Source organism: Sprattus sprattus, assembly GCF_963457725.1.
Source record: "Sprattus sprattus genome assembly, chromosome: 18".
Taxonomy (NCBI): domain Eukaryota; kingdom Metazoa; phylum Chordata; class Actinopteri; order Clupeiformes; family Clupeidae; genus Sprattus; species Sprattus sprattus.
This window is the reverse complement of record NC_137916.1, coordinates 11,683,125-11,697,118: the sequence shown is the minus strand read 5'-3', so window position 1 is coordinate 11,697,118 and position 13,994 is coordinate 11,683,125. Positions and strand designations below refer to the sequence as shown.

General features: G+C 40.6%; 1 protein-coding gene across 1 annotated transcript; it reads left to right on the top strand.

The window, feature by feature from the left end:
• The first annotated feature begins 7,133 nt into the window (after positions 1-7,133).
• On the top strand, positions 7,134-13,821 carry LOC308379466 (uncharacterized protein). Its single transcript, XM_080856617.1, has 5 exons — positions 7,134-7,249; positions 12,606-12,725; positions 12,884-13,030; positions 13,124-13,240; positions 13,522-13,821. The coding sequence occupies exons 1-5, from the start codon at positions 7,183-7,185 to the stop codon at positions 13,725-13,727; spliced, it is 657 nt and encodes a 218-aa protein (XP_080712743.1). The 5' UTR covers positions 7,134-7,182; the 3' UTR covers positions 13,728-13,821.
• Positions 13,822-13,994: the final 173 nt, after the last annotated feature.

The following is a 13,994-nucleotide window of genomic DNA, read 5'->3' as shown; positions in this document are numbered from 1 at the left end:
TTGAAGCTTCCCTAGATTCATTTTTGTGGTACCTGACCAGACTACCGAGCAATAATCTAGTTATGACAATACCAGGGTCTGCAGAACCGGTTTGGTCAGATGAGGTGTTAAAAAAGAAGAGCATCTTTTAACCACAGATATGTTTCTACCCATCTTTTGCACCAGTAGATCTATATGTCTTGACCATGATAGTTTACAGTCTAAAGTTACACCCATAAGCTTTGTTTCCTGTACTTGCTCAACAGCAACATTGTTTAGTACCAGGTTCAGCTGGGGTTTAGAGCTTAATGAGTGCTTTGTCCCAAATACAATGCTCTTAGTCTTGGAAATGTTAAGGACCAGTTTGTAATCAGAGACCCATTTAAATACCATCTGCAACTCTTTGTTGAGGGCTGAGGTGATTTCTTTAACTGTTGGTGCAGACATATATAGTGTTGAATCATCTGCATACATAGACATACAGGCTTTTTTACAAACAAGTGGGAGATCATTTGTAAAAATCGAGAAGAGCAATGGTCCTAATGAGGATCCCTGAGGAATTCCACATTGTAAATGTCTTGGGTTTGAGAGGCTTCCATTAAAGAAAAGCTTTTGTTTCCTATTGGTTAGGTAACTTTCGATCCATGCAACGGCAGATGGAGTAAAGCCATAGCACTTGAGTTTTTTCAATAGCAAGTTATGATCAATTACATCAAAGGCAGCACTAAAATCCAAAAGCACTGCTCCTACAATATTTTGTTGATCAATATCTTTTAACCAATCATCTGTCATTTGCGTGAGCGCTGTGGAGGTTGACTGTCCCTCCCTGTAAGCATGCTGGCAAATGCTAGTCAAGTTGTTCATTGAGAAGTAGCATTGTTTTCCAACAGTTTGCTCATAACAGGTAATAAGCTGATTGGTCGACTGTTTGAGCCAGTAAAGGCAGCACGAGTGTTTTTCGGTAGAGGGATTACCTTAGCCTCTTTCCAGATTTGAGGGCACATATTACTGTCAAGACTCAGATTAAAGATGTTGCATATTGGAGTGGCAATATGGTCCGCTACCATCCTCAGTAGTTTCCCATCCAGGTTATCAATACCAGGTGGTTTCTCATTATTGATAGACAATAGCAGTTTTTCCACTTCATCTATAGTCACTTTGCAAAATTCGAAAGAGTACTTCTTGTCATTCATTATTTTGTCTTGTATACATGAATACAATGGCTCACAGTGTGGTGTTGGCATTTCCTGCCTGAGTTTACAAACTTTGTTAGTAAAATAATCGTTAAAATAATTGGCAATATCTACAGGTTTAGTTAAAAAAAAGTCCCTTCCACCTCAATGAAAGATGGAGTCGGGTTGCTCTTTCTGCCCATGATGTCATTTAGGGTGCTCCAGAGTTTCTTTCCGTCATGTTTTATGTCATTAATCCTGGATTCGTAAAATAATTTCTTCTTCTTTTTGTTCAATTTAGTGACATAGTTCCTAAGTTTACAATATACTTGCCAATCAGATGTGGAGCCTGACCTTTTTGCCACTCCTTTTGCATCACCTCTCTGAGCTATGCATTCTTTTAATTCATCATCGACCCAGGGAGCCCTAACAGCTCTAACAGTTAGCCTTCTGACAGGTGTGTGTTTATCCATAACTGGAACTAACAGTTTAGTGAAAAAACTAAGCGCAGTATCTGGGTCTCTCTGTTTACTGACATCAGACCAACAAATCTTTCTAACATCATCCACATATGAGTCACGACAGAAACCCCTGTACGATCTTTTATATACAATTTCTGGCCCAGCCTTGGGAACTTTAGCCTTCCTAGATATGCCCACTAAATTATGATCACTGTAACCAATGATGACAGATATGGCTTTTGAGCAGAGTTCTGCAGCATTGGTGTAAATGTGCCCAATGCACGTAGATGATACAGTTCCTGTCTTGTTAGTGAACACCCTGGTTGGTTGGTTAATAACCTGAACCAGATTGCAGGCACTGGTCATACTAAGAATTTTCTTTTTCAGAGGACAGCTTGATGCAAGAAAATTTATGTTTAGGTCTCCCAGGACATAGATTTCTCTATTTTCATCGCACACTCTATCAAACATTTCACACAGATTATCAAGATACTGACTGCTGGAGCTTGGTGGCCTATAACAGCATCCCAGCAATATAGGTTTTAGGTGGGGTAAGTGAACCTGTAACCATAGCATTTCAACATCACATGACATTAGATCCTTTCTGAGCTTAACAGGGATGTGGCTCTGAATGTACATTGCAACTCCCCCTCCGCATATATGTCCCTGTCCTTTCTATAAACGCTGTATCCTTGTATCTCCCCTGTAGCATCATCAAATGTTTTATCTAGATGAGTTTCAGAGATGGCTAGAATATGAATTTTGTCAGTCGTTAACAGGTTATCTATATCCTGAACTTTATTTCTTAAGCTACAGATGTTTACATGAGCTATTTAAAGCCCTTTCTTGTGAAGTGTTGGCATAAACATGGTGAAGGAAGATTAATATTCAGTACCCACAGTGTGTGTGCGTGCCTGCCCGAAGTTAGGGACAGTGTCATCGTAACTGCTATAGGTTTCCACTTGAAGGTCACAAAATCTAACACATCAATATGTGATGCTGTGAGAAGGAGATGAACGTCAGTAATCAAAATAATTACATTGTCATACACCCTCTGGGAAGCCGCTCCAGCTCAATAAGCCACTGTTAACTAGCTAGCCATTAACATCTCCATGTGAAATTCTTGCAGAAAACTCTTCTTCTGCACAAAATCATTAACCCTAACCACATTCATTACAAAACCATACTACCACGTTACTTAATTGCAGAAAACAAACATTCTTTGTAGGTACAGTGACAACTACCATGGCTGTCAGAAGAGAACATTTTTGTTAAAAATATTGAACAAAAGAGCAAAAGGAGTAAAAGAAAAGATGTCTCAAAATCATTACCATGACCTGCACAAGAGAGCCATGGGTTCAGTCTCTCTCTCTCTCTCTCTCTCTCTCTGTTTGTGTTGTGTGTGTAGGCCCACATGCCATGAATGTGTCTGTGTGTATAGAGATAATCAGGCAATTGAAATTGGTAGGCACAAGAAATCTTTGCTACCCAATGACATACAATTATGTTAACAATGTAATAAAGGTTAGGTAGAGACAGAGCTTTACTTTCATACTGAATGCAGAAAATTTAGAACCATCAGAAATACATTACTTGACAAGACTGACTTAACTTATGTAATACTGAAAAAAACGCCTTTTTTATTAGATGAGCGCAATAAGTGTGGCCTCTTGGCAGCACAACATGCCATTCTCTGAAGGACAGTGAGTGAAGTTACCCCACACATGCACACAATGACAGTATACACATACACACCCACTTACAGATACAAACACCACTACACACTTGCACGGACACACACGCACACACACCAACATAGCTGTTTAAAGCTTGCATAAGCAATGAACAGTATTGCTCTTCTTCTTTTTTTTTTTTTTTAAATGTATTGTTATTCCATATGTTTTTTGGTGCTGACACTACACTACTCCCACTTGACCAAATGTCAAAGGGTATTCGTGTCGACAGTCTTTAAGCGAAGGCACAAAAGGCAGCAGGGATACAAGACTCTGTAGTTGGTACATTTATTTTACCTCCAACAAGTACATAATCCACAGTGAAAAATATATAAACAAAAATACTGATATAAATGAAAACAAAAAGATATTTACAAATATATGTACAATCAATAGTACAAAGTTATACACTGTTACTACGCTGAGGCAGTGCACAGACATCAGCCTCCCGCTTCTGAAACCGCTAGAGCAGAGCCTAAACTAGCTCACCAACAAACTCTCTGAAAAACGTTCTCACCACAGAAGCCCCTACACAACTAGGTGAGTTAGTTGTGTAGGGGCTTCTGTGGTGAGAACTTCTTCTTCAAATGTGTCAGTTGCAGCAATGGAATGAAACAATCTAACTGAAATCCACATTCTGTGCAAATGAGTTCTCAGTTCAACCGGAATAGAACCACATTCTTTACACCTACCTACCTTTGTGACAGCTATCACAAATGAGGCATTGGTTCACCCTTAGGTTTAGTTCTGTGAGTATCTGTCTGCAATCTGTCTTTTTTTTTTGTGATCAATTTTTTATTTTATTTTTACAGACATTCATGCAGTTACACCATGCAAGACAACAGTATATCAGAACATTATTTCCATTTATCATCTGGTGTACATGAACTGAACCCCCCCACCCCCCACCCCCACAGCCCATAGGATAAACAACATACAACCCCCCCCCCCCCCCCCCCACCCCACCCCCCTGCGGTCTCATGAAAAAAAAAGAAAAAATAATATTTTAATAGAAAACAAACAAACAAAAGTAAGCAAATAAATAAAATAAAAACACCTTGCCTAGTCACTGTCTACTGGGGAATTATCTAGTTCCTGTGCTGTTGAGGTCAGCATGTCAGAGATTTGGGCTGCCGCAGATCTCCACAGTTGGAAAGTTCTGAGTTTTGCTTTGTTAACCCTTGCTGTGGATAGCTCGAGCATCACCATATCCAGAAAGTATGATAACCACTTCCGCATAACGAGAGAGTGATGAGGGAGCCATCTCTGGGCTATCATTTTCTTAGTTGCTGTTGAGCCAGCTAACCATATCTGCCTCTGTTTTTCAGTGAAGTTCAGTATGCCAAAAAGCGTGTACCTCCTCGCACTCCCACACCATGTGTAGGAAAGTCCCAGTTTGTTCAGGTTGACAGAATGTACAATAAGGATTAGAAATGGCTTTTGTAATATATCTTCTCTGATATATGTTTCTCAATATGTCCTGTGGCATATATTAAAGTGGATGGACTGATGGTTTGGGTTTTTGGAGCAGTGGAAAATATTATCCCAAACTACGTCCCAATTGATAGCGTCTCCCTGAATGTTTAGATCTCTTTCCCATTTCTTTACTAATGGGAGTTCACCTGTGGATGCTTGCATTAACTCTGTGTAAATCACGGAAACTAGACCTCTCATGGGGTTATCAGAAACCCACTTAATGACTGGATGTGCCTCAAGATCTTTCCCCCATGGCGCTCCACCGCCTTTCAGTGCTGATCTTAGGCAAAGATAAAAGTAAAAAGATGTTTGATGGACATCAAAACTGGTTCGGAGTTCTTCAAAGCTCAGCAAACCTTTGTCATTAAACAACAGATCCAGCGTATAAATACCTCTCTCACTCCACTCCTTGAAAACAAAGGGCTTATTACCAGACATTAAGTGCATGTTGTGCCATAGAGGGGTATTCCTGTGCCACTTATTGGTATAGCACAAGTGCCCCTCCGCCCGCCTAAAGTTGGCTATTGTATTTGCGATAATAGGGCCATAGGTCAGAATACACTTTTTTAGACCAATACCTGCAAAAGCAAAGTCCTGTAATCTTGGAATTCCAATATGCAATCTGTCTTTTACGACACAAAGCCGTGGAAGAAAAGTGAAAAGTCTGAAGAGTATTCAGATAGCTTATATGAGCGGGGGCTGATTGACGTAATAGGCCAGAAAATGTAATAACCTTAATATCACAAACAATCATTTCTACGGCAAAAACCAGCACAAACGAACAGCAAATGATTTACATTGCAGGTAGCTGGATTTTATCTCTGACATAAGTGATAAATGGCTTCCATAACTCAAAAAACCTCTTTGCAGAATCCCTTAATGAGTGTTTTATCTTTTCTAGTTTAAGAAATTACAGCCCATCTTCAATCCAGTGTGTACAAGTGGGAGGATGGGGATCTTAAACGTCTGGTAATAAAAGTCACAAAAGCAATGGTATCTGACTTTGTTTTTGACAATTTAAGATGGTCTGGGGTGGCACCAAAAATGGCCATGAAGTATTCTGAGAGAGCTTCAAAAACAAAAGACCAAAAGCCTTTAAGTTTGCTGCAAGCCCAAAACATGTGGGCATGAGCAGGGGATGAATGGCATCGGCTGCAGATGGGACTAATGTCTGGGAAGTGTCTTGAAAGTTTTAGGTTGGTCCAGTGTGAGCGGTGTAGAATTACATAGCATTAGGCGGTGCCTAGCACAAATCGATGAACCATGTTCTCTTTGCAGGATAGCTTTATAGCATTATATGTGGCTCAGGATAGAGAGCCACATATAATGCTTTCACCTAAATCAGCTTCCCAATTGGCTTTTAAAGATATAGCAGTGAGTGGCGCTCCTGTGTAAACTTATTGAATATTATGGAAATGATAAATGATTCAGGTAGCTCTACAAGCACCTCAAATGGGTTGCATGGTGGCAGTGCTGGAAACACCGGTAGTCCTTTACACAGAAAGTCTCTGACCTGAAGGTAGCGGAAGACGTTACTTTTGGGGAGGGCAAATTGTCTACAGAGCTGGTCAAATTAGGAAAGAACACCATCAGAGTAGAGGACATAGAAAGATTAAATACCTTATCTCTGCCAATTTTAAAAATGACATGTCTAACAAGGAAGGTGTGAGAACATGGTTTGAAGGAGCTTTTAAAGAAAAACATGTCCATCCAAAATGACGACGCCTCTGTTTCCAGATCTTTAAGGTTGATCTCACTATCATATTTTTGGTGCTATTTGATATTTGGGCCAGCTTCACTCAGACGGGGGGCCAGCTTTACTTCACTCGGAAGGTTTCTTTCTCTATCTCTGTCTCAGTTCTATTAAGTTCAAAAATACTTGCTTTATTGACATGGAGACAAAAAACAATATTGCCCAAATTTACTTGAAGAACAAAACACATGCAAGGCTATGTAGGGACACCCATGTAATTCATTAATATAGGTAGATAGATACCTCTCAAACCTACCAATAACCATTTCAAAAAAAGAGAATAAGACAAGCCCCAGGCAAACTTGCCAGAAACTGTCCTGGCATCCTTCCTACACACTAGACCTGTTGCCCAATCCCAGACAGAACCCCAGAGGCATTTTGTCGCAATTCAACCACTAAGAAAATAGCCTTCTGCCTTTAGAGATGTTTTGAATGAGGGCGTGTCAAGGGTGTGGTGAGAACTTGCTGAGACACATCCTCTTTACTTGTCGTGATGGGAAATGTGACGCAACTCGGTCCTCAACTCCTCATTTCAAAGAAGGGTTGGTTAGGAAGGCTACCCATTTCTTCAACGGAAAGAAAACAAGGAAATCGGTTCAATTTCGCACATGGGAAAGATATACAGGAATATGTTTAATTTGTTACTATTAGCGATTTGTACCACCTTCGCAGTTGGTGAGTTATTATGCAACAGTTCGACAACACCCAGCATCCGCACTTAAACACTAAGCGTTGACAATGCACATTGTTTCCGGTGGAATTTGGTTTTGGAGCTGTGTTTCAGTCTTGGACTTATTAACCTTTCTGTCTAGAAATACACCTTTTCTGTCATTTAAACATATAACTTAAAAAGTTAAAAATAATCATGGTTAAAATGTTGAGATTTCATTATTTTATCCAACAACTATGTTTTTGTAATGTGGATTTAAATAACACAGCATAATACGTGTGTTATTCTATTCAGTTCCTAGCCTATTTAAGAAACATATATTTATATATCAGTCGAAACTTATACCTTCGGCTTCCGTCCTTGCACGGCGGCGAACAACGGCGTTTCCTCTGGCTCATACTGCGCTCTGATGTCATTTCAGCTAGTCATGCCCCATCCAGTTTTCCAGAGTAGTGAAGATCAGAAAATAGTAAACAGAATTCAGTTATGTGGCTTTCATTACCCTAGTTCAGAATGAGGGCGAGAGAGAGAGAAAGCACACAAGGCAAAAAAATGGTGAATAAACGCACGCATGGATGGATGATACCAAACTGATTATGTGTACAGTCATGGCCAAACGTTTTGGCAGTGACACAAATTATGTGTTTCGCAAAATTGCCGCTTCAGTATTTTTAGATAATTTGTTCCTATGTTTATATGGTGTACTGAAGAGCAATCATAAGTTTCAAAGGCTTTTATTGGCAATTAATGCTGGATATCAGCTTCTGGGCCAAATTCTGACTGATGGCGATCCATTCTGGCCTTATTAGTACTGGGAGTTCATCACAATGTGTGGATTGACCACAGGTTCTCAATGGGATTAAGATCTGGGGGGTTTCCTGGCTACGAATCCAACATTTCAATGTAATGATGTCCGAGCCACTTCATTATTACTTTTGCCTTGTGACAAGGTGCTACATCATGCTAGAAAAATCCCTAAATTGCTCCTGGATCGTTGGGAGAGGTTGCTCTTGGAGGACATTTTGATACCAGTCTTTATTCATGGCAGTGTTTTTGGACAGAATTGGGAGTGAACCCACTCCCTTGGATGTGAAGCAACCCCATGGTGGATGGCCTCAGGATGCTTCACTGCTGGAACGACTCAGGACACATGGTAGCTTTCACTGTTCTCTTCTCTGGACACTCATTCTTCCAGATGTCCCAAAAAGTCAGAAGTGGCCTTCTTCAGAGAATATAACTTTGCACCATTCTTCTGCTGTCCAATCCTTGTACTTCCTATAGTATTTGTGTGTTCTTGATATTTTTTTGGAGAGAAATTACTTCTTTGCTGCCCTTCTTGACACCGGTCTTCGCCTCACTTGTTTGTGTAGATGCACTCACCCACAATGCCTATATTGAGCAAGCTCTTCAGTGGTGGTGACATGATTCCGTAGCTGACTCCTCAGGAGGAGGCTTGCTGGACAGTCTTGGACGTCCTTAAGCCTTCTTCACAGCAGGTGAACCTCTCCCCTTAAAGTTCTTGATGATCCGATAAATGGTTCTTTCAGGTGCAATATTAGCAGCAATTTCCTTGCATGTGAGGCCAATTTGATGCAAAGCGATCATGGCTGCACGTGCTTCTTTGGAGGTTACATTGCTAGCACAAGAAAAATATGATTTCAAGCACTTCTTCCCTGCTTTCATAGTAACCAGTTTGCTCTTATAATCCATTCAGAATGGCAGAGTGATTTCACCTGATTTGTACTCGTTCACACTTTCCCTGTGCTGATGATATGATTATGGAAATTATGTTGGCTGGTCAACAAACAGTGAAGTGTTTTTTTATGCCAATGAAGCGCTTTGTAATTATTAAAAATGCATCTGATCACTCTGCACAATAATATAGAAACAATGTAAATAGCCACCACGAAAACTGAGGCAGCAAAGTTTGAGAAACCCAACATTTGTGTCACTGCCCAAACTTTTGGCCATGACTGTATAACGGCCATAATCAAAGGCAAACACGATTCAGAAAGATTAAGCTTGCAGTAGCAGCGTCGCAGCAGAAACATCAGCAGTGTGAATAACCACATGCAACCCAGCCCAGAGGTTCCGCAACACGCACCCAACGCAGGTGGTGTGCTATATACCTAATGCCAAAGTGAACCTTTTTTTCTGCCACTGACAGTATAGGTAATGAATAAAATGACAAGTGTCTGACTACATGGAAAGGATACCGACACAGGCAGACCTGTGTCTATTGACCTCTCAAACACATTACAGCATCCACAAATGAGTGTAACTTTAAGCAAAACTGCACCACACCGTATTTTCATTTCATATGGAATCAGATTTGTCTACATCCAGCTGTAATTTAAGATTATCTAACTCCGACACTAAATAACTATGTCAGCATAGATAAACACATGGGGGCCATGTCCGTCCTGTTGTTCATCCTGCCTTGCTTTCTGCAATTGAAACATTTCAGCTAGGAAAGAAAGAGACACAGGTTGAACCTTCTTATCACCCATGCCCATGCCCACGTACAGAAGGGTCGCTTCTTAGGCACATTATTTCTTACGCACACACACAGATAAAGATGTGTCAGGCATCAGAGCTACACAGAAAAGCCATGTTTCAGTACACAAAGGCACATGATTCATACAAAGGAATTAACTATTACATATTTTTGATCATAGTCTGGAGATTCACAATTATTTCTATTATTATATTTAATGCCAAGTTCAAAGTACAATTCTATGGGCTGATCCACGTAGTGGCGTTGGCATTTTAGTGGCAAATAGAGTCGTGGGATCCCAAAAGGGTTATGAGGTAATGGAAAAGGAAGGCTATTGTGTGGAAATGCAAGACTTATTGCGGGGGAATGGAAATGTATTGCGAGGGAATGCAAAAGTATTACGCTTTCGAAGAGAGGAGAGGGAAATAGAACAAAAATAACAATCACTCACATTATTTGCTTTAATTAGTAGTAGTAGTAGTAGTCCTTTATTGTTACAGCAAGTATACAAGTACACAAGTATAAGCAACGCAGCCTGTCACTAGTAAACTTGCGAAAGTGGCAATCAGCCCGTCCATAGCATATACTGACAAGGGGGTAGACAGAACGGAAAGACAAGGTTGAGGGAAGAATTTCAGCATAACATTGGGGAGTGGAGGAGAGAAAAAAAGTCAACCCCCAGACTGAGCTCCTAGTGGAGCACAGTGTGGGGACAGTAAAAAAAACACCTCAGCACATAAGCACATGCATTTTACATGACAGAGACTTGCAAAGGGTTAGGGGTAGGGGGATGGAGGTAAACCAGTACAAACAAGCAGCCATCTGGTCTAGTGCGCCATTTCGGCGCTTGACACAGACCCGCCTGGATGGGCCGGGGGTAAGAAGCGGGCTAAGGCGTGGGATGGGGGGTCAGGAGGGTGGAATGCATATTGGTGAGTGGTATGTATGTGTAGGCCTGGGTTGTTGCCCTACGGGGCCACAAATCAGTCAGATTCTCAGTCCGCAAGATAGTGGTTGCCATAGAGACATGCTTGATCCGGTTCCTGGCAGAGACAACATTTCTAGGTGTCTGTGGGATGGGGGAAGGGGAGGCAAGAGAGTCTCACTACATCGCACTTCAGGAGAGATTGTTGTTCCAGCAACGACCTTGGCCAAGGCCCGTTCTGGTTGAGGGTGCCGAAAGCAGATAAGATAGGGGTTTGTTTGGTCTTGCAAGTAGCCATCTTAAATTTGCCACGACTACTCTTTAGCCAAATTAATAATGAATTATTAGAGGGAGAGAGAGAGTATTAGTTTATTGCCTGAGTGAGCAATAGCATCCTACAGTGGCGTTGTTAGGTCTGAGTGATTTAAGCATTGAGTACTTTCGTCCTGAAAACCGAGATGTTTATAATAAAACAACAGACAGACTGTGTGAGTGGAACTTAACTTTTAGATTCCAAAAGGACATAACTAGGCATAGTTGAAGTTGGAGGACTCACGCACCCAGATGAAAGGCTCCAGTATGAAAGCCTTATTGGCCATTTCAAGTAGATCCATCCTTGAGCATGGGTAGCCTACGCTGCGAATGTGACAATGTATCGAATTATGTTGATGCCAAATAAATATTTACTGACGTGACTTCATTGCAACCGAAACTCTAGCCCTTACTCCAACAATTAGTCCATGGTGAACTGACAGCCAAGTCTGTCAAGTGAAGGTTTCTTTATCTCTTTCTCAGTTACAAATAAGTTCAAATAGACGTGCTTTATTGGCATGGACACAAAAAACAATATTGCCCAAACTAATTTGAGGAACAAAACACATGCAAGGCTATATAAGTGACAAAAAAATATGTGTTTCGTCACACATTTCATTTAACTTATCCCAGACTTTTCACAGAACCGCTGCAGCATTTGGTTGCAATTCAGCCATTATGAAAGTAGCCTACTGCCTTTAGAGACGTTGTTTATGAGGGAGTGTAAAGGATGTGGTGGGATCTTGCTGGGACACATCCTCTCTACTCGTTAATGGAAAATGTTATGCACCTCGGTCCTAAAGGCATCATTTCAAAGAAGGGTTGGTTAAGAAGGCTACACATTTCTTGGAATATGTTTATTTTGTAATATTACATTGCATTGCATAGTGTAACGTCATGAGGTTACCAGAGCAGGCTAGGGTGGGGCAGTACAATGTAACTGAGAAAACTGTCAAAATGTGAGGTTCAAAAGAAAGTTAATCTTTTATTATTTTTATTCTTAACTCAACAGGCAACTCAGGTAGTCTCTTCACACAATCACAGAAGTCCAACAACCAAACGTTAAGCTTTACAGGGGAGAAACTGGTAATTTAACTAAACAGAACTACAAAAATCTACAAAAAAGCTGTGCACTGATTTTGCCCTTAAGAACATGGGGGCACTCCAATCTGCCCTTTCTACTACTGCTTTTCCGTGTTCTCAAATCCTGTTCTTAGCTCAGAACGAATCCCAGATAAGAAAATTTAAATGAATGCCAGAATTGTCCCGGAAACTTAAGTGGAGTTAAGAAGAATTTCTTTCTAACTTTTTCTAAACTGCGTTTGTGAATGAGGTCCATTGTTCTCTGGACCTCAGTATTGCATGAACTCTCGAGTGCAGCCCTGTTGACAGTTGCATTTCCCAAAGATGTTACAGAGTAACATTAAGCAACACTGCACCACACTGGCTTTTCTTTTAATATGAAATCCGATTTGTCTACATTAAACTGGAACTTAACTTTTACCGTCGATCATGTCCATTAGTACATTTTAAGTAAACAGATATTTCACCAATTGATTTCAGATAAGATGTTGGCAAGAACATAAGGGCATATATTTTGTGTTTACTAATATTATTTGTGTTGTAGGACAGACTCCAGAGGAATGTTATGAGTGTTCAGGTGCGACATGGGAAAGCTGCGATGGGATGAACCATACCTGTCGCATTTCTGAGAAATGCGTGTCTGCAGCTTCTGAATTGACTCAAGGTATTACCATTTGAATTTATTTTATGTGCATGTATGTATATGGTGGGGTTGTGTGTTAGTGGGTATGGTGCGTGAACACCAAACGACAGATTGAACTGTTTCAGTGTGTGTATGCGTGTGTGATAACACATATTTTAATCTCTGTGGTGGTGTGACAGACCTGGCTGGAATGGACAAAAAAGACTCCATCAAGAAAGTGAATAGAAGATGTGCAGATACTACAGTCTGTGAAAAGGACTTCTCCGTAAACTTTGGACATGCTAGCTGGAATATCATGACCAAGTGTGGTGCCGATGCCACTCTGGGTAAGATCAAACCATTTTGTCATCAGAAAGTTTGACCCAGCACTGTAAATTAATTTCCCTCAACTGGTCCCTCTCTCTCTCTCTCTCCCTCAGGAAATGAAAAGGATTCCAAGAACGGACTTAAATGTTTTGGATGTATTTCTGCCTCCTCTGAATGCACTAAAACAGTGGAATGCAAAGAAGCTGAGACAATGTGCATCAGTGCTTCAGGTAATCATATCATAACTCTGTGTGTATGTAATCATATCATAACTATGTGTGTATGTGCTTGTGCTTGTGCTTGTGCTTGTGCTTGTTGTGCATGTGCGTGTGCGTGTGTGTGCATGTGTGTGTCTGTGCCTGTGCGTGTGCGTGTGTGTGTGCGTGTGTTAGAAAGGAACGGACTGTTAGGACTATTATAACTGGTTGACAGGATTTACTGATAAAAGCATTGCTGAGGTTTCAGGTGAATAAACACATTAAATATAATCTGACATTTGTATTTCTCACAGAGACTGTTGCTGGGAACCTTATGGTCAACAGAGGTTGTGCAACTAAAGCCATGTGTGAACTAAGTGAAGACATTTCTGATGTGGTGGGGCCTGTGGTAGTTGGAGAGGTGTCCTGCTGTAAAGGGAACCTTTGCAATAGTAGTGGCATCCTGAAATCCACTTCATCACTGTGTTTATTGTTGCTCGTAATACTTCCCTGGATGTAACCATGAAATTGGAAAACATCAGCAAAGAAATGTGGTAGAAAAAATAAATGGTTTTGCTAGACTGCCAGAATAACCCAAATTCAGTGCATGTAATGACAACAGTGTCGTTTAAAAGTTAAATTAATGTCATTTCAGGCATATTTGTTTTGTACATATTTTGTATGACAATTTGATAAGGACATGCAATAAAATATTTGACTTAGTCTCTTGTTTTGGTCATCTCATGGTCATGTCATGGACAGGTGCTGTGGGTTTCAGGATATTTAG

Excerpts from the sequence above, each read along its gene's own strand:
- LOC308379466 (XM_080856617.1), top strand. The coding sequence starts at position 7,183 with ATGGGAAAGATATACAGGAATATGTTTAATTTGTTACTATTAGCGATT. Across the intron at positions 12,726-12,883 it reads AGCTTCTGAATTGACTCAAG|ACCTGGCTGGAATGGACAAA; the intron begins GTATTACCATTT and ends GTGGTGTGACAG. Across the intron at positions 13,031-13,123 it reads TGGTGCCGATGCCACTCTGG|GAAATGAAAAGGATTCCAAG; the intron begins GTAAGATCAAAC and ends TCTCTCCCTCAG.